General features: G+C 39.5%; 3 protein-coding genes across 8 annotated transcripts; 1 reads left to right on the forward strand and 2 right to left on the reverse strand.

The window, feature by feature from the left end:
* Nucleotides 1-1,700: 1,700 nt before the first annotated feature.
* upb1 (ureidopropionase, beta) lies at nt 1,701-10,736 on the forward strand. 6 transcript variants are annotated; one of them, XM_082553373.1, is made up of 11 exons: nt 1,701-1,870; nt 5,733-6,113; nt 7,966-8,137; nt 8,409-8,496; nt 8,591-8,685; nt 8,766-8,924; nt 9,005-9,174; nt 9,507-9,588; nt 9,670-9,712; nt 10,082-10,236; nt 10,566-10,736. In XM_082553373.1, the coding sequence occupies exons 2-11, from the start codon at nt 6,010-6,012 to the stop codon at nt 10,647-10,649; spliced, it is 1,152 nt and encodes a 383-aa protein (XP_082409499.1). In that variant the 5' UTR covers nt 1,701-1,870; nt 5,733-6,009; the 3' UTR covers nt 10,650-10,736. The 6 variants fall into 6 exon arrangements, with proteins under 6 accessions (XP_082409499.1, XP_082409502.1, XP_082409498.1 ...); XM_082553376.1 differs by having other exon boundaries at nt 1,701-1,865; XM_082553374.1 differs by lacking the exon at nt 1,701-1,870 and adding an exon at nt 4,107-4,139.
* A 1,141-nt stretch (nt 10,737-11,877) lies between these two features.
* gucd1 (guanylyl cyclase domain containing 1) lies at nt 11,878-15,819 on the reverse strand. The gene is made up of 6 exons (XM_082553704.1): nt 15,481-15,819; nt 15,316-15,397; nt 14,968-15,133; nt 14,778-14,869; nt 14,445-14,686; nt 11,878-13,019 (listed from the first exon to the last, which is right to left on the reverse strand). The coding sequence occupies exons 1-6, from the start codon at nt 15,485-15,487 to the stop codon at nt 12,928-12,930; spliced, it is 681 nt and encodes a 226-aa protein (XP_082409830.1). The 5' UTR covers nt 15,488-15,819; the 3' UTR covers nt 11,878-12,927.
* Nucleotides 15,820-15,932: 113 nt separating this feature from the next.
* p2rx4b (purinergic receptor P2X, ligand-gated ion channel, 4b) lies at nt 15,933-20,720 on the reverse strand. The gene is made up of 12 exons (XM_082553707.1): nt 20,097-20,720; nt 19,827-19,974; nt 19,636-19,707; nt 18,918-18,990; nt 18,733-18,829; nt 18,569-18,649; nt 18,319-18,460; nt 17,352-17,488; nt 17,169-17,262; nt 17,011-17,076; nt 16,825-16,929; nt 15,933-16,727 (listed from the first exon to the last, which is right to left on the reverse strand). The coding sequence occupies exons 1-12, from the start codon at nt 20,309-20,311 to the stop codon at nt 16,695-16,697; spliced, it is 1,263 nt and encodes a 420-aa protein (XP_082409833.1). The 5' UTR covers nt 20,312-20,720; the 3' UTR covers nt 15,933-16,694.
* Between the last annotated feature and the right edge of the window lie 273 nt (nt 20,721-20,993).

Below are 20,993 nucleotides of genomic sequence, written 5' to 3' on the forward strand. Positions count from 1 at the left end.
ATGTGGAAGGTGCGCTCTCAACATAAATATAAAAAAGATTTACATAAACATTTAAGTGTAAATCTACAATGCATGTTTTCATCTGTGATTATGGTCCTTAAAATAAGTATAGAACAATCTAATTAAAAACACAATGTTTGTCCATGAAAGGATGTCTTGCTAATTAAAAAAAACGTTGTACCCCGTTTTCCTGCTGTGCGTTCCCAGATAGCAAGGAAACATTGAAACAATATTGAGTCAATATCAGGCGATGTCATTGAATCAACGTTGAGGTGTGACGTTGACCTAACGTCATTCTTGCACCCTTTTTTAATGTTGAAACGTCAGGTTTTGATGTTGAATCAATGTTGAAACCTGACATTGATTCGACGTTATATTTTCTAATACTGTTGACAATGAAACAATGTCAGATTCTGATATTGAAACACTGTTGAGCTATGGTGTTGATTTTCCACCTCTTTCGCACAGTTGCTTTTTATTAAAACAACAATTAAATCATGACTGGAAATCTACATTTCTTTATAGGTATTTTAACCAATATATATATATATATATATATATATATATATATATATATATATATATATATATATATATATATATATATATATATATATCTCACAATGTATCATGTCAATATTAATATCCTAAAATAACAAAGCATTGCATGTGATGTAACACAGAAAAAAAAACTAAACAAAAAAAAGGTCAATAGTTTTGTTTGCTAAATACTTTATTAAAAGACAGTTTCCTATTTACATTTATATGTTTCACAGAAGTTTGTAATTTTTTACTCTGGGATGGGGATGCATGATGTGCGTCCTGCACCACCCAAACGATCTGGGGCGTATCGGAGCCATTTCTGCACTGCTTGTGCAAAGACAAACTCGGACATAGAGTTTGCCCCTAACTGCTGCGTCAGGCCATCTAGGACAAAAATACACACACACACGCACAAAAGTGAATTAGAGCACATGAATAAGCTCTTGTTAACTGTCTTCAGCGGGGAGAAAGTATGTAAACTCCTAGGCTGATAAACCTGAAAGTCACCAGGCGTAAATCTGCCACATTTGATTCCCAAAGAGCTATGAGCGGAAAAAGTGATAAGTCTTAGCATGGTGTGCCGTGTATCCTTTAAAACAAAATAAACATTGGGTCCTCGGGCTGTAAAAACTACAACCCGAGGACTAAACAAGCCAAAGACCAAAGACTCCATCTCCAGATTAACCGGACATGAAAGTCTTGTTATTAAGAAAGACAAAGTAATATAGCAAAAACCGGACATAGGAAATGTGAAACACACCCAGCAGATCAATTGATCCCTTTATTGTTCACTTTAGGCTCATAAAACTACAATAAACAGTAAAACTTACCAAATATGCATCTGCACAGCGCTGTATCTTTAAATGCCCTTTTTTGCTTTGTGTGGTCCTTGGTTTTTTTCCCTGCCCAGTTTAGTACCGAGGCCAGCTCGTTTGTAATGGCATAAGCCATTACATGGCGGACTCGCACCTCCAGTGTGGTCCCTCCAATCAAGGCAAAGCGTCTCACCTATAGACACATTTTAAGAGATGGAATTAGCGTGTCTCATGTCCTAAATGTGCATGCAAGTGCTTGTGTGTATAATCAATATTTAAATCACATCTGACAGCTATTACACTTTATAGTTACAAAGTGTACATAACCTTTATATACTTACCATTGCCTTATTTGCTTCTTGTGATTGAAGAGCTGCCTCTGCATTGTTTAGCTCCTCAATGTTGTGCAAGGGCAAATCCAGAGGCAGTACCCCAGCATCTACCGATTCATTGCAGCAGGGATGGCGGATGGCTCTGACCTCCTCACGGAGTTCGTTAACTGCTCTGGTCAGGTCTGACAGCATCGTTAACATCTTTTGTGAGGTCGCATCTGTTTCAAAGAACAATTCTAGAAAGATTAATGGCTTAAGCAGTGAGGGGAAAAACTAATAGATCCATAAGTGATGGTGTAACATTCTGCATTCAAGTATAAGTTGTTCTAACTGCTAAAAGTGTTTGCTAGTTTTTGCATGTCACATATATTTGATATTTCTATATGTAGCTGCCATCACCAGTGTGTGAATTGTGTGTGAATGGGTGGATGACTGAATGTGTAAAGCGCTTTGGGGTACTTAGGGACTAGTTAAAGCGCTGTACAAATATAGGCCATTTACAATTTATACCATGTAAAATGTGAAATTCCAAGATTTTCGAACTTGCCTCGTAATAGTGGCCTCACAAAAAAAAAAAAAAAAAAAATCACAACAAGATGACATTCAGGAGTATAAACTGGTGTTTTGAAGATAAGAGCACAATGACATTGTGATTCAGCTTTAAAAGCATACCATCTATAAAGAAGTCCTCGACATCTGACTCTGCATGCTGGGGAGATCGCAAAGCTGTGTCGTTTTGTGTGTTTTGCCGGAGTGGCGAAAGGTGCCGGAAGCTGGGCGGGGCATTATGATGCCTGCTGTCAGTGGGCTGGGGGGGAAAACTGCGGTCACGGTCATTATCCTTGTCGGGTGATACATAGGTCTCACATACTTCTGAAATCTGCTCATAGCGACTGGTAAATACTTGACTGTCTATACCTGGGTGACAACAGTGGGACACACCAGACTCTTCCGCAACCTGCGGTCGCTTAACTTTAACTTGTGCATTGCCGTTTTGGTTATGTTTTTCAGCAACCATCTCTTTAAAGTGCCTGAGTATATCTGACTCTGCTGCCTCAACCATTTTCCGTAATTTGCGCCTCCTTGACCAGCGTGATGTCATTGTCAGTGTATATCAGATTAAACAAATAGTGCTATATTTGGAAATAGCCAAATAAGCAAATTGTTTAACACTAGGAATTTATTTAAGGACGTGAGTTTCTTACTTATTGATGGAAGTTACCAAATCAGATCTGAAAAAAAAGAGGAAAAATAGGGCACAATGTCAATAAAGAGGGAAAACTAGATACAAAGACGGCTTATAGAAGCTGAACCGAGTCCTGTGTGTGAAGGGACAGTAACTGCGTGTGTATATGTAAGCATTTAAACACTGAAAATAATAAAATTAACAGTATTTTGTCTAAGTTTGCCATTGTAGGAATTCATGGCACCGAGACAAAAACGTGGCGTACAGTGTGACATCAAACTAGGCGCACACCTTTGCTGCGTTTTCTCCGTTTTCCTCCTCCACACGTAAATGCTGAAACGGAGTTTTCGAAAAATATCCACCCCAGCAGGCGTCTTTAAAAATCTCAGTTTTCAGTTAACGAAAACGCAGTTTACGTGTGGACAAAAGGTGCAAACGCAAGTTAGGTGAGCGTGCAACTAAAGTTTGAATTGAGTGCGAATTGAAGCGGGTGCTCTCCAATCATTAAAAGTAACAAAGTCATTGAACACATTTATACAGTTACCTTTACGTTTATCAATCATATATCACAGATTTACAATTTTTTGTAGTAGTATGCTAAAAAGCAACTACAGAGCGAAAGTCTGGGTCAAGCGCCGAGGCGATGGCAAGAACAAAGGAACCCTCGAAGCGTTAAAGCTAGCTTTGTAAGGGAATATCACGGAAAAGTATGAAACGAAATGTTTTCTTTGTTGATAGACTTTGTTCGCAGTGCACTTTATTTGTTGCCGGATTGTAAGATGAAAGTAGACACAATTTCGGGCTCAAACATTTTGTCCGAAACTTTACATTAACGAGTTTTTTACTGTTATTCAAATGCAACCGTCAAAATAACGAATAGAAAAAAATTCATTCATTCTTACCTTATACTAATCGTGGTGCAGGCCAGTGCAGTGCATGAACTGATGCCCCTTCTCCGGTCAATTCCGCTGAAAGTAAATCTAATGTCCCGCTCTACTGTACAAGACAATGGTTACCTGGAGGGATGTACCACTGAGAGGGGTGCTGCGGAATAGTCCAAGTGATCGCTGGTCCCGGTCAACTATACATAAATTGCACGTCGACACGATTTTTTAAAGCTGGTGAACTAGACCAAAGTCATTGATAACAAAAGAACAAATTTTTTTTACTTTCTCCGGTACTTTATACCCGCTCAGTTGCAATGCAATTTAACGCTCAACTACAAATCGATGGCTTTTTGATGGTGACCGGCGCCGAATGATGGTAAACTATAAATAGACGTTTTCTCGATGTTGTTGTTGTCACCTGGTCGACTACAAAAAGATCAAATATCAATGACAAAAAAACAAAGGTAAATCAACATCATTACAACGTCCCTATAGTAAGACCGTCGGTTTACCACGGTATTTCAATGTTGTTACAACATTGGCATTTCAACCATAACGACGGATCGGATGAAAAATCAACATCAATTCAATGTCGTCTTGCTATCTGGGTTGCCTTTACCATCCACCAGGGGGTGCTGTAGTTCTCTCAGCAACCCTACTTCCCAAAGCCTTGCCCACATTACAACATGACTCTGATAAACCAGAAACATGTATTCTTTCTTTGTTTTTAAAATTTTGCTACATTTAAAACAACTCATTCAATTTCAGTTTCCTTGAAATATGTTGGCTATTGAGAACAAATGAACTAATGACAGCTATTACAATTTTTCTGAATTGCTAAAACACTAGACTCCATTCTCTAAAACAAATTCTTAGTGGCCAAAACCTATTTTTCGTATCAAACACTTTTGGCCAAATCTTAAACACTGATTTCTTTCTTTATCATAGAAGCTTTTTCTTTATCATGTAGAAAAACCGTTAACTATGTAACTTCTTTACACTGACAGCAAGGGGAGTTTCACTGGTCTGGCTCCACTTAAAGTCAAAGTGGACCGCAATGTTAAATGACTTTGACACCCCTGGATTAGCACATGGATAGGACCAGTAGGAATGTAACTGAGTACCTTTAGCAGTTTACTTAAGTACGGGTTTAATATACTTGCACTTTAAGTATTTCAGTGTAATGATACTTTTATAAATTTGGAGGTAAATATTTGTTCTTTAAGCTGCATGTCCAAAGACATGCAGCTTGTGGGGATAGGTTAATTGATTAATCCAAATTGTCACTAGGTGTGAATGTGCAAGTGAATGTGAGTGTGAATGGTTGTCTGTCCCTATGTGTTAGCCCTGCGACAGACTGGCGACCTGTCCAGGGTGTACCCCGCCTTTCGCCCTATGACAGCTGGGATAGGCTCCAGCGCCCCCCGCGACCCTGAAAAGGATAAGCGGAAGCGAATGGATGGATGGATGGATATTTGTTCTTTAATATTCCAGTCCATTTATTTCGAATCTTTATTTACTTATTATTTTCCAGATGATCTACATTAAAATCAGCAGACGCTGCAACATTAAAGAAACATATATATGTCAAAAGATCATTAGTCGCAATCTAAAATATATAATGTATATGATCCTGAAAAAAGCCATTTTACGATCAATATAATCTCTAGATATAATTTAGGTTCTTTGAATGTATTTTTTGATTATACAGATTGTGGACTGTTGAGCTATTTGGATGGGATTTTAACTTTTACTCACTGATTTATTTAAACTCTTGTGCAGCATCAGCATCCAATAGAACACAGAGATGCACATGACAATCACGCCCAGTGTTTTAAAGCCATTTTCTACACCGATTTTTTTTTGTGAGTAATTATTTTGATTTGCTGTGCTGCAAGGAGAAAAATGAAAAAACTGATATTAAATATCAATCAGCAAACTTAAATTTGTTCTCATTTTGCTGTTACAGAAGGATGTGGAAATATTGAAGAGTATAGCTACTGCTCAGCCTGCTCCTAAGTTTGGTAACACATTTATTATTCAAGCAAACTCTTCGGTTAATCTGCAGCTCAACACAAATGCCACAGCCAGCAGTGCCGTGTCTCAGGTCAATGACCGGCTTCCACAAACCACAGCTGGGGGCTCCTCTACTCTTTCGAAATCACTAAGGATTATATAACGAGAGTATCCCATTAAATACTGCTGCTTCTGCTGTTGAGCTGCAAAACCAACAGAAACCTGCAGAGATGTCTGCATGTGAGTTTGAATCTCTGGAGAAATCTCTGGAGTCCCATCTGCCAGAGGCCGAGTTGGTGGAGGTGAAACGCATCTTATTTGGGAAGGAGACAAAGTGAGTTGTTGTACTTATACTGCATTTCTTTTAAATTTACTAAAGGAAGTATTGGGCTTTCCCGTTTCTCTTTATGTTTCCTTCTTTGTTGTTCTGGTTCCTGGTAAATTATTATTCTGCTCAGTGGACTTTGATCAAGCTGAAGGATAACTTACAGCCAGCACAGAGACAGGTTTGATAAATGTATAGACTAAAAAACCCTACATACAGTTAGGTCCATAAATATTTGGACAGAGACAACTTTTTTCTAATTTTGGTTCGGTAAATTACCCACAATGAATTTTAAATGAAACAACTCGGACTTTCAGCTTTAATTCACTGGGTTGAATAAAACAATTGCATAAAAATGTGAGGAAGTAAAGCATTTTTTAACACAAGCCCTTCATTTCAGGGGCTCAAAAGTAACTGGACAAATTCAATAACTGAAAATAAAATGCTCATTTCTAATACTTGGTTGAAAACCTCTTGATGGCAATGATGGCCTTAATTTACGCTTTTTTTAGTACACTTTAGATCAGGGGTGTCCAACTCCAATCCTCGAGAGCTACTGTCCTGCAGCTTTTAGACGCATCCTTGTTCTGACACATCTGAATCAAACGAATGACTTGTTATCAGGCCTTTCCCAAACTTGATGGCATGCTGAAGAGTAATCCAACCATTTGATTCAGCTGTGTTGGAGTAGGGATGCATCTAAAAGCTGCAGGACAGCAGTGTTGTTCACTTGGTTGGCTGTTGTGAAGGGGTTTCTCATCACCATGAAAATGAATCTGCGATCATCCACCGCTGTTGTCTTCCATGGGTGTGCGGTGTTTTTGCATTGATGAGTTTAATGGTGCTTTCTTTCTTTCTCAGGATGGACCAAACTGTAGATTCTGCCTCTCCTAATACTGTAGCAATTTCTTGGATGTTTTCTTTTCCTGTTTTCACAGCTTAAGGTTGGCTTGTTTCATTTGCATGGAGAGCTACTTTGTCCACGTTGTCTGTTCACAGCAAAATCTTCCAAATGCAAGCACCACACCTCAAATCAACTCCTGGCCTTTTATCTGCTTTATTGATAATGATGTAGCCTTTGAGTCAAAAAAGGGTGGCACATGTTAAGGAGCTGAAACTCCTAAACCCTTCATTCAATTTATATCTGGCTACCCTAAAAATGAAAGCAGCGAGTCTACACATTATGCCCATGTCCATTATATAACTATAAAAGTAAGATTTTTCAGTAAAAGGTTAAAAAACAAAACTTGTGTCACTGTCCAAATATATATGGACTTAACTATATGTGCAGTTTCTGTGTCCAAGCAGGCCATGCAACTCTACAGTGTAAGTATGCTTATCTCTTCATCTTCTCCGCATTTGAAGACTTTATTGTTCATTTACAACATTAAATACTAAAAAACTAAACATGCGCATCAATAACTCCGAGTCTTCTTTTTCAGATCATCAAAAAAGTATCATGTCATTTACATAAAAAGTACCTGATTTTTACTAGTCTCCCTGTCACTGCCACTGAGAAAAACCTAAAATGAGTCCAGACAGTTCAGTTTGTGATCTTGTCAGGCCAGACAAGTACTCCCACTTGCTCTCAGTCCTCTCAAGCCTCTATACCATGAATGCCTACTTGCTCAAGTGCCTGAAAAGATGGTTGCCCACATCTCTGCAGGGGACTTCAGGAGCTCTGTCATTGTGATCAAGGAGTTCTTGAAAAGCTGCCGCCAGCTAACGTACCCTTTCTTTCTCTGATAATAATGTATTTATTCATTTATTTTGTTTCAAAGATTTATTTAATTTCTTTCTCAAAGCAAAGACCTGAAACACAAAAAGAACAATGCTTTATTTTCTGAACACTGTCTTACAGGAAGCTGGACCTCTCAGCCTGTGCTGTGGAAGCTGCTTCTGAGCGAGACTTTGAGCTTAAAGGATATAAGTTTGATGCGGCACAGGAACAACTCAGGCCACCCAGAAACATCCGAGTGGGACTCATTCAGCACCACATTGTTCTGCCCACTGATGCCCCCATCCTGGATCAGGTTACTAGTTACACACTACAGTACTAACCAGAAGACCACATGTACCAAACCTGTTGAGGTACATTAGCAGAGAGATACAGACAGGAAGCTGTAAGGTGACTGAATGACTTTCTGTAAAACTCTTCATGTACATTGTTCAAGAGAAGTATTCAACATGTATCTGCTTAAATAATTTACCTGACGAAAAGCATCAATACCATGAATAATATTGCTCCATTTCATTGGTAGAAGTGACTGGTGTTAATATTTTATCACTGCTCTCCCTTCACAGATCAGTGCCATGCACAGCCGAATTGGTGAAATGGTTGAGGTAGCAGCCATGTGTGGTGTAAACATTGTCTGCTTTCAGGAGACCTGGAGTGAGTGTCCATGTGCAAGAATTCTAAACCTATCCAACAAACATACAGAATAGGTACCAACAGAGACTGGGGTTTTTGTTTCTTTCGTTATCAGCCATGCCCTTTGCGTTCTGCACCCGTGAGAAAGAACCATGGACAGAGTTCGCAGAGTCTGCTGAAGAAGGAAACACCACACGCTTCTGCCAAGAGGTGAGATTGTAGAGCTTTGCTGCAGCGTGGTTAATACGTTGGGGACTGCAAACCTAACAGTTCTGCAATTCTACAATTAGCTGGCCAAAAAGTACAACATGGTCATAGTTTCACCGATTCTGGAGAGAGAGGAGTTACACGGCACCCTGTGGAACACGGCGGTGGTCATCTCCAACTCTGGAAACGTGCTGGGAAAGAGCAGGAAGAACCACATTCCCAGGATCGGGGACTTTAATGAGGTGAGTGATCTAAACGATCCACTGTGGCTGTGCAGGAACTGAAAAACTGCTGTTGTCATTGTCTCGTGTTTTCTACTCAGTCTACATATTACATGGAGGGCAACACTGGCCACACAGTGTTCCAGACACAGTTTGGGAAGATTGCTGTGAATATTTGCTACGGCCGTCATCATCCACTCAATTGGTTCATGTACAGCATGAATGGAGCTGAGATCATCTTCAACCCCTCGGCTACAGTTGGAGCTCTGAGGTAAGGGAGCCCCCCCCTCCCCATGTCCATGGTGTCCAGTATTGTTTTGCTGGCACATGGTACCAGTGGTAAGCTAAGAAAATGCAAAAATAATAGTGGAACAGTAAGCTTTCTATGGTGCAGACAGCCCTTGTGATCCAGGTATTGTGGTAACTGATAATGTGCTTTAGTCATCCATATTCCTACGTTCAGAAAAAGGTTAGATTAAATACTCAGATTGCCATACCTAGACCCTGAATTCAGGTTGAAGCAATGTTATCATTGACATGCCGCTACCATTATTACATAGTATATCTAAATAATGCGATGATAATATTGTTTCTTCTCTGCAGTGAACCCATGTGGTCTATAGAGGCCAGAAATGCAGCAATCGCTAACCACTGTTTTACGTGTGCCATTAACCGTGTTGGGACAGTAAGTTTGCAGGAATCATTCCAACATATTTGTGATGAATGACAAAATATGAAATCATGCCAAAAATAATCTTTTCTACAGGAACATTTCAAAAGTGAATTCACGTCTGGTGATGGGAAAAAAGGTAAAGGTTTTATTTTCTTAAGTCCCAGGATGTATGCACGTATCTCTTCATATGGTGTTATCAAAAAATGACTGTATGGTGAAGCGGATGAAGCTAATTCTGCCTGAGGGAGTTAATTATTTAAGGTGTCCTTAATGAACAGAAGAGAAAATGATTTGGTGTTCTTGCATGGAGCTAAATCAGGGTCAAAAATTTTATTGATTTGAAAAAGTGTTTTTTTTGTGTGTGCAGTTTTTGGACTTGAATAAAAATAATTTTTTATGAAGAAAAAAATCATGTTTTAATTTTTTAAATATCAAAACTTCAAATCACTTTTTCAAATAACTACATTTTGACTCTGATTTAGCTCAATTTTCTTGGCTTTTTCAGCTCACCACGACTTTGGACATTTTTATGGGTCCAGTTACGTGGCAGCTCCCGACAGCAGTCGCACGCCAGGCCTCTCTAGGACCCGGGATGGGCTGCTCGTGGTAGAAATGGATCTCAACCTGAATAGACAAATAAGTGACAAGTGGAGTTTCAAGGTAAATTTAACAAATTGTAACCTTTTAAAATGTTAGAAATTTTGATTAGAAATAAAGTTTCATTTAAAATCTCTGATCGTATTATTCCAAAAACAAAGATGAGACGAACAATATTTCCCTCAGAAATCCTTGAATGTAATGAATGAGTGGCACAAAAAGATTATATGTATGCAGAATTCAAACATGTCTGTATGTCCGCTGCTACCACACCTATATGTGCATCCTCCAATTCTCCAGGTAAATTATGCACAATGACTGGATGGTTGTATATTCACTTCAGCTATTTTTTGCAACCTTGACTGACTTCTTCAGTGTCTTTTTCTTTGCAGATGACTGGACGGTATGCTGAGTACGCAGAACAACTTGCCAAAGCTGTTCAGCATGACTTCAAACCCAAAATAGTAAAAGAGTAGAACATATTCTACAAATAGTGCACATTTATTATAGCCTATTGCAGCAGGAAACATGCTTAGTTCAGATTTAATTTGACACAAAGATCACGTCTGTCAGACTGACTGATTTCTATCATTTAATGTGATAAAAAACATTCAAGTCAAACCTTTGTCCTGTTCTCATTTGAACTGTTAAACTGAAACATTGCTGAATTAAAGATCACCTATGAACCTGGTGTTTCAAATCACCTTTTAAATCATTGGCTGTAACAGACATTTTCCTACAGGCCACACTGGCTTTTGAATTGGCGTTGTAGCCCGCAGCTCTCCTGTGGCAGACAGCTAACAAGGGGAAAAGCACCAGCAGGGTTGAAATGCAGCAGTACTAGAAGTATTAGAAGTACTTTTTAATGGTTTAGAAAAAGTGTTTCCCTGTTTCAAACAACTGATTCTTATAATTTCATTCAGAATGAACACATAAATCTTCTTAAGGAAGTTATCTGGGTGAGAAGTAGGCCTGAGATGGAAAATCACAGTAGACATAATTTATGGGGTTTATGGGTTGTGCACATTTTCACTTCCATATTTTTGCCATTGTACTCTACTGGAACCACCAGTAGTATTTAATGGCTTAAAACAATACTTTTTTTAAATCTAATACTGGGTCTCAATTCAGTTCGTCCTCTGAAAGAAATTGTTTGTTTCAATCCTCCTACTGACATCATACAAAGCAAAAGAGAAGTGACTGGAAATGGAGTGTTTAGACCAGTCTAGTTCAACTAGACATGCTAACATCCTTATTTGAATACAATAAACATTCCTTTGAGATTTTGGTTCACATCGATTCAGTAGCCTCAGTTGTTGTGAATCTCCAGTTCCACCACATCAAACAGGTGCTGTACTAGATTTAGGTCTGGTGATTGTGGAAATGATCGGAATAAAGCAAACTGATGCTCAAGAAACCTGCTTGAGATGATCTGAGCTTTGTGAGCTGGCGTGTTATCTTGTTGGAAGCAGCTATCTGAAGATGGGTACACTGTGGTCACAGATGCCTGACCGTACTCATTTTTCTGTTTAGGTGCGGAGACGACGCTGGAGTGCAGGCAACAGCAAATCTTTTTAATTCCCTTTTAAACAGTGTCCCAACTACACAGCACTTGATGTTGTTTATATAAGATTTGACCTATAACATGAGGTTTAAGGTATGAGTTCACTATTAAACCTATATAAAGCAGACGAAAACAACAAGGCTGTTCAAATGTTTTAATCACAACATATAATAAAAGCGCTATCTATACTGAATAAAAAAATAAAACTTGTGGTTTTCATCCAGAAGCACAACCAGACAGGACCCACTTTTCCTTGATTCGGAAAAGCAATATAATTTAAATAACATAATCGTGTCTGGTATGAAAGTGTAGTGCAAAAACATGTAAGTTAAAAATAAAACTCCGTGACAATGAGGAAATGACCTCGTCTTCATTTACAAACCAAAATGACTTATCCTAGTCCTAACGCATCCATGTATCCAGCACATTCCCCAAAGGCACAGGACACATGCGGAGCTGCTTTTCCAGTGAAGCAATTGAATCCGGTGAAGTCACGTTTCATCACGTCCGAGCTGAGTGTCCATGAGTTCCATACATCTATGGAGTATTGCATTGAACTTGCTTCATCATTTGAGTCACAATTTAGAGCATTAATTACCTGATACTCTCGTGACTTGCTTCCTGTATTTCCCTGTTTACAGAATCGTCTGATTAAAATGCGGTGAGTCGGGAGGATTTTTAAAAGGCAGGTAGAGGCGAGGCTGGAGGGGGGGGCGGATGAGCAGCTTCACATTAACACTGAGCAGAACAAAGAAATGAACACTCCAAGTATTATCAACATCGGCCCTGAATTATGTGCACACAATTTCCTGGTAAATTCTACTCTTGCTCATGTTTCCCGCAGTTCTGCCACAGTTGTGCAAGTCTGTACACTCAGTGTGAGATTCCAGTACAACTGCAGTCAGTAAAAACGTCCACATTGACAATAAGATGAATCTGAAATATCTGTTCATCACAAAAACAGAAATAAAAGGATCCATCCTGGATTCCTAATTCTTCCCAGGGTGAATCATTCAAAGGTTAAGTAGTGTTGGCATATACAGTACATGTATATATGTGAGCAGGCTTTTTGGCACCGGAGGAAAAAAGCCTGCAAAAGGGGGATCTGTGACAGCAGACAGGAGGAGGTGTCATTAGACTGGGGATCTGCAGCATTTTGATATTCCTATAATGACAAAAATCCAAATCCATCAACTCTCTTTAAACACGAACAGGATATCCTCGTCTGTCCCATAGCTGCGTCGAGCTTCCTCAAAGTTATTGACGCTGGTGCAGCACACCCCTAAAAATACACACACACAGATCTGTCAGCTCCAAGTTAAATAAATAAAAACACATTTATAAATAAGCTGCTCAAAAAGTGCACTCTGGGTCTGCCTCCCACTGTTAGCTCTATAGATGGCAATGTTCATGGACTGCTATAAAACTCGCTGGTGCCCATACAGTAAATACCACCAGCCATGGTGTTTATACATAATGTCTCAACACCTGCTGGATTACCATGAAATTTGATCCACACCCTCGTGGCTCCCTCTGGATTCATTAGAATTACTTCGGATTAGTGCTGGGTCTGAATATATTATGTTGTCTATGCTGAAGCAATACGAGAGTGGACCTTAAGTAAGTGTTCACCTTTCTCATGCACGACTCCATTCATATGAAACAACAAATAAGCCTCTGATCAACAGAGGCTTGCTTATGGAAAAAAAACAATGACTTGTGAAACATGAACCATTTCTAACTCCAGAAACTGCACAAATGCACCACTGAACATCAAGCCAGGCAGCATAAACTTGTGCTACCAGCTTGAATTGACTCTGTCACTACTAAGGAGGAGAAAGAAAAGAGAGCACAGCTGCCCCGCAAATAAAGTCCGCCGTTTAGAGGTTTATCTGTTTTAAACATAGCTTTTTTTCTGCATTTCTGTCATTCACAATGTGAGGGGTTCAGCTCATGCGGTGACATGGAACCAAGCAAGGTTTGTTAATGTTAATGGAAACATTGACGTTCACGAAAAAGTGGCATTACATCAAACCCGAAAGCAGAGCAGCTGCTGTTTAAGGGTCGACTCTATCGCTGTGTGCCAAAATTTAAGCTTTCTTAGTCTAAGCCTAACAGTAGGTTTTATTTAAATTGTATCATATATATTTTATTTCTGAGGATTCCTTAAAAAGAACAGCTCACAGAACTCAAATTAAGAGAATTTTGCTTTAGTGCTATTCATCCATCCATCTATTTTCTTCTGCTTTCAAATTGGTCTCTTGACCATCTGCAACAGGGCAAAGTATACAGTAAACAGGTGGGGACCTTCTTGCTGTGAGGCAACAGCAGGATGATGGCCATCCTGATAATTCCAGTGTGACATGAAGACTTTTGGAGATACCGGCCTTTGAGATTTTTTTCTTTTTAAGTGAATGGAATCAGGCAGCAGTTACTTGTGGTGCTCAAAACACCAGTGAGCACATTTTGTGCACCCAGTATGGATTTGTGTGGAATATTAAACTCTAGTTCAATCTAGCAGATCACCTGCAAACCTTGAGCCATCCACTTCTCTGGCAGCTTTTCTACAATAACTTCCACACAACGAGCAGTGTCATGACAGGTAAGGCTAAGAAGGAGGATTCACATTTACTAAGACGGTCTCTTACATACCACAGATTAATTTTACTTACAGTTATGGTAGAAGTAGAAATACAAGTATACTCACGGTCAGAATACGCTGGGTTATTGTAGAAGATGGAGCCAGTGGTTCTGTTGAAGCCACACACAACCACAAAGTGACCCTGATAGTCCGGCTTCCTGCAGAAACACTTCTGACCCACGGGCATGAAGCAGCAGTATTTGACAGGCTGGGAGCACAGTTCACATGTCAACACCACAGCATTGACCAGCACTATGGCAACGTGGCCCTGCTCCAGATGAGACTGGATTTCCTGAACTGACACAGAACTGTGAGAAGGCACACACAACTGAGGTCATATATTTATTTTAAGGTACTGAAAAAAGTAGGCGGGTAAATTAACATCAACAGGAAGCTCACCATTTCTTCACCACCACACCTTTGCTCTCCGCTTTAAGGAAGAGCTCATTCACTCTGTTTTCTTCAGTATCAAAATGCTTCTTGTAAAAGGACTGTAAACAACAACAAAACATCATCAAGACACAATCATAGGTAACTATCAAAATGTTCAAAACTGGTTAGAATTACACTGTTAGTTTGGACTACGTACCTGGTTTTTAAAGCCCTTATCTACACCCAGAGTCTGTGTACAAAAGCAGTGTTTGATTCCTAGATGGCACATGAGGTAGGCCAGGTCGATAGTCCACACACTTTCTGTCAGCTTCAGATCCCAGCACGCCCTCTGAAACTCATCATCGCTGACAGGGTGGAGGTACCTACACATTCAGACAACCAGAGTGTGAATCCCTCACACAATGCCAAGGCACATTTGATTTGCAATTCAGAAAAGAGCCTGCTGACAGGCAGTACAGTAAGCACTGCAGTCTGTATGGCAGCTACAGTACATAGTGTAACAAAAACATGACTTCGGAAGGTAAAAACCTTGATGTGCTCTTACTTGAGGACCATCCTGGAGCAGGCTAAGCCACAGTCCCAGTGGTACAGCTGCCGGATAACAGGAACATCCAGCAGGACATCATCTGAGTAAACCGAGGAGTTACTTTCACATTTCAACAAAACAAATACTAGCGCTGTCACAAGACTGCTTCACTGTTTCACTCACCTGTCATTCTGCTGGTTTCTTTCTCCCACAGACCGCCCGGTAACTAACTCAGTACCAGCTGGTCAGTCTTGTTTGCAGCACTGAGGGCGAGGCTGGGTGCCCTCATCGATGCTAACTAGTTAAAAAAAAACTAGCTCCCCGACTACAAGCGTCCAGGCTAGCACTATTTATCGCTCTGTTGCTGATAAAACGCGAACAGCTCTGTGACTCACGCCGCTGCGAGGCGCACACACATAACTAACAAGAAAAACAGTAACAAAAACTCATTTTCAGGACGGTTTTTCGTGCCGATGCCTCGAAACGAGACGCTCCTCTGCTCTATTCCGTGTTTACTCGCGTACTGAGACGCTTCTTGTGTTTGCTTGCGTTATGCTGCCACCATGTGGTGTGGAGGAGACTTTAACGCTTCTTATGAGAACTGTATCCACGCGCTTTTACTACTACATATTTGAACCATAGATTTGAACTATTAGTAGGCAAACTTTACTAAAGTATTTCAGGACTAATCCTACTATTCACTAACATTTTAAACGGACGATGTTTTTTTTTTTATGTATACTACTCACTATAAGTCATGTGACTAGAAGAATAGGGGGACAGGAAATTCAAGTGTTTGTCTGTTGTGTCTTCAAGTATTAAAAAATGTATTAGTGGCAAAAGGAAAAAACAATTGGCTCATAAAATACACCATGCTCCGCAATCATTATTGCACATATGAATGATGATGATTCCAGGTCCTAATACATTATACAAATAATCTGTAACGATACTTCCATTTATTTTCACATAACTACATGTTTTTGACTCAATTGAATACTCAAATACAATTACCTGGTAACTGATAATACATTATTTTAGGTGAAACTACTCAAAAGTGCAAATAATAAGCTGCACTAATAATAAAATAAGCTGTAAAAGAACATATTAATGATCAGTAATTAGTAGCCCAGAACTGTATTTTATTCTGAAACCTTTCATTCTCCATCTTTGCTGCTGGTATTATAATTATATTTTGAAGATTACACATTTATACTTTTACTAGTGAGTGTTTTGTAGATGCTACTTAAATAAAAGCCAGAGTTCTTCCTCCATCATTGTTTATCCTCCTTCTTTCTATTATCACATTTTAATGGTTTTAGTGAAATATTCAAATGATGTTTTAACGTCTCGTTTCATGAGGGTTCCAATTTCTCTGTAGAAAAATGTTGTTCCTGCTACTGGGTTCCATAGGTGGTCCCCATTGACACCTGTGTTACAAAAAAAACACAAACAAACAGACCAACATTTAAGATCTTAGTCAGTACTAAAGATCATCAGTGAAAGTGAAGGAGAAAAGTCAGTTACCGATGCACTGTCTGCATCTTCAGTGAGATGTGTTGTTTTGTGTCTGCTGTAAAGATCTCGTTTCCTTGAGCAAGTCACCAAAAACCAGTCAGCAACCACGGGCACCTGAACGAAAATAGTCAAAACATTTAAAATTTGGTGTTTCATCACTTATACGGATGCTAGTCTGAACATTTCTCTTCTCACCAAACTGAGGAATGACAAGGCTGCACCCAAGTTCACTATGGTTGGAACGATGGAAAATCTTCCTGCCTGTAAGAACCCCAAACTACCATAAGACTAAAGTAAAAACACGGACCGTTCTTGATAAAATCATTGCTGTTTCAAGATTAGTCAGGCCTCACAGTTCCAAACACAATGACGTCGAAGCGGATCCCGTAAGCTTTGATTAACGTTCTGGTTTCCTCTCCATCTGCTGCCTTGTAGTATTTAGCAAATCTAAAAGACAGAAATTTTAGCAGTTCTTTATTCAGCCTTATACATTCATCAGTACCTGTCTGTTTAAAAAAAAAAAAAAAGTTTTTCACCTAAAGTTGTAACCAGGGGCCACATTGTTGACAGGATGTTTGTTGTCCAGCCTCCGGAAGCTGTATTTAGGTAAACACTCCCCTGCCCACCAGTCCAAATCACAGCTCCAGTCAATAAGAATACCAAGGACACCCCCCTGTAAAACAAATCACTCAGTTCAGGATTATTCAGTTAGCACCTTTAAATTTAGGTTAGATCTGTACTGATGTAATTAAACACAACAATTAAAATATAATAGTCACTACAAAAAGTAGTGTTTGGACAAAAAACAATAACAAAGAATGGTATAAAACTAGTACACGCCTATGCCACAGTATTTTAATGACTGCTTGTGCTTTTGGCCATGAAACTGAAATAGTAAAATGTGTTTTATTGTAGGAGCATAAATGCAAAAAAAAAAAAAAAGCTTCAATGGCCATTGCTAGGCAACCATGATCATAATATATATAGATAAGAACCTGTAAGGACCTAAAATTTGGTTGAAAACACCAACTACAATTGAAAACAGAGTAAGACAATAATTATTAAGTTCAAATATGGCAATACTGAATGAAATGTTAACTTATACCCACTTTTCAGAGTTTAAAGAGACAACCATGTAAAACAGTGTATCCTACAATGAAGGTGAAACAGCTACATAGTGCTCAACCACACTTAATGGAAAGCCAAAAAATGGCTTTAAGAGTTCAGCATTTCCAGCTGTTCTCAGCTCCCATGGTAGACTTTAATCGCAGCACAGAGCAGAGAAGCTAGAAAGGTTTTTGCCTTGTGATATGGAGCGACCACAGAGAACATAAAAATGCATACATTACACTAACTGTGGGAGTGACTATCAGACGGGAGCCAGGGAACCTGAGGGCTGTACTGGCTCACATCCTGCTTATGAGACATATATACTGGAGGAAGACCATACAGGAACTTGAACAATGAATTCCAGTACAGAAAGACAACGATCATTCGATTCACCTTCACAGCCATGTCTTGAAAATCCTCCCCAGCCTCTGAGACAATATGCTTGAGTCTGAATATGGGACAGTGTGGGTCTGTGAGACGGCTGAATTCACACCTCTTCAGGTATGAGGAGTTCACATGAGGCAGTATGTTTCTTCTGGAGGAAGGAGGACAAGGCTCCGGTTTAATGGGGAAAACTGTGACTCTGTATGTTTGCTTAAGCATCTACAGATCTCCCTCTTACATTCAAATGCAGTTCACCGACCTGTGAAAGTTGAACTTTGGGTACGTGATGCTGTTTTTGATCAACACGGTGAAGTTTTCTGCTGCAACCAGCAGCGCATGCCTGCAGGACATGAAACAACACATCAAGCCTCCACAGTCCTGGAACTAGTAACAAATATTCTAACATGGTAAATATATTCTTACTCAGGCAGCTTAGTGTCTATTTCAAGTGGGCACCATGAGAGCACTTCACAGGTCCGTGCAGTGGTGGAGTAGTTCTCACACAGTCCCGTCTGTATACCTGGGTGGAAAATAAATTTCACGCTGAGTTTTTGCTGCGTGAGGCCACAAATATTAAAGGGGCTGTATCATCAGGGAGGAAGGCCTACCGTTGCCCCGGGGATCACTGCGTCCCTCGACACAGTTGCAGTCATCCACACAAGTAGTTGATGGGCTTGGAAGCTGCAGGAAAAATCTCCAGTGTTAATGTGTATCTTTGAAGGTGAAGTTAAAAATCCTAAATAAATTTCACAAACATTTTTAAGCAATAATATGCAAAACAATTAAATAAATAAATACATTTTTAAATGCTGGATGTAGAAAATATGACACAAACAGATTAATTACATTTTTAAATTAATTAAAAATCTTTGTCAGAAGCTCCCAATTTTAAAAAATTATCTAGGCTTTAAAGGGTTAATGCAAACATTAAAAAGTATTTAATACTTAACCCTTTAAAGCCTGAAGTTTCTTGAGTCTTCTAACAATTTTTAATTAGATAAGTATCCATTTGGCTATATGAGTTATGATTTGTGCCATATTTCCTGCATCAGGTATTTTTGTGCAATTTACTTGCCGTGGGGGAAAAACTCACAGAAAATATGATACACTTGACTTTAAAAGGGTTTATAATCATATTTATGATTTCCCCCAACTGAAAAACAATAGCCACAGAGAAATGTAGTAATAGAAAAAAATAAGCTGTTAATACAGGACAATCACCATGTACTTGGCACTCTAATGGTCTTCATCAATGGTTGTGCGAGTTTGGCAAGACATGGCCGACCCTTGGCTCTGGTTATCTGTTTTGTAACAGCAGTGACTCACCTCGGGACAATGTGACTGCACTTGTTTTGGGGTCACAACCATATTCGTCAGCACAAAGAATGAATGATCACTCTGTCAGAAAGTAGAGCAGGGAAAAAGTTTCCAGGGAATGAAAAAAGCCAAAACCTGTTATGCTGTTCTCCCCCCTCACATATAAAATGACAGAAATCCTAAAATGCACGTTTCAGTACCTGAGGAGGGATAATGTAATCAGCCACATCCCAAAAACGAGGCTCCGTGTCAGATGTGTTGGTGAAAGCGAAACCTTTCACTTTCGTGGTGACGGTGCTGATGACAGTATCTGTATCCTGGTAGGCCTTCTGCACCACACACACATACCTACAGCAGGTTTGCAGAAATGTCTGAGTTTAACTGTGCAAGCAAAAACATCATTTCATAATCCACATATTACCACATCCCCAACCAATCAATCCCCTCCTCTGATTTTATTGGGTACTTACCCAACCACATACATCACCACCAAGAATTGGGTGAACCTGAACACAAATCCTACACCTAAACTGGGAATAACCAGCGTTTTTGGTGTTTCGTAGTCAAAAGCATAGTGCAGGAATCTCTTGCAGCAGCCTGCTGACTTGCTCATGGCTACACCACGAACCAATGAAGATATGTGAAACAATGACGACTCGACAAAGCCGTCCTTATTCAAATTCATTATATTCAAATCACATTTACTGCTTGGCAAATACAATTTTAAGCATAGTGTTTTTACACTAATTCCAGTTTAGACAACTTACATACTGTCATGGTAAACTTATTTTATGCTGACATTAGACTGTTGGACATGTTTAAGTACATTGCTGTAAATACGATTATTTAACTACTTGTATTGGGTTATTTGATGTAGAAAGCCAAAACAAATATTGGGTCAAAACACAACGCTCCAGCATAGGGCTGCCTCGAGTGCAATAACAGCCAGCCTTGGCTCAAGAAAACAGAAGGATTTATTCCTGCCACCTTTCTACTTCTGAAGAATAAATGTTGGGCCAACATCTAAGTAATATAAATACACATATACAAAGGCAGTAACTATAAGTAACTACACTGGAGAAAATATCAGTCCTGCTAAAGGTTTGCAAGCCTACCTAGTCTTGGGTACAGTAGGCCTATTCATTTTAACTGTATATTATTTTATTCTTTCAAAGGTAATGCTATCCACCCATCCATTCTCTTCCACTTATCCTTGTCAGGGTCACGGTGGGTGGGGATGGGGTTTGGGGGGGTGGGTGGAGCCTATCCCAGCTGTCTTAATGAGAGAAGCAGGGTGAACCCTTGACAGGTCGCCAGTGGTTAATTTAACACATTTTCATAAATGTCACTCGTAACTGTATAAACAC

Source organism: Aulonocara stuartgranti, assembly GCF_965226115.1.
Source record: "Aulonocara stuartgranti genome assembly, chromosome: 12".
Lineage (NCBI taxonomy): Eukaryota > Metazoa > Chordata > Actinopteri > Cichliformes > Cichlidae > Aulonocara > Aulonocara stuartgranti.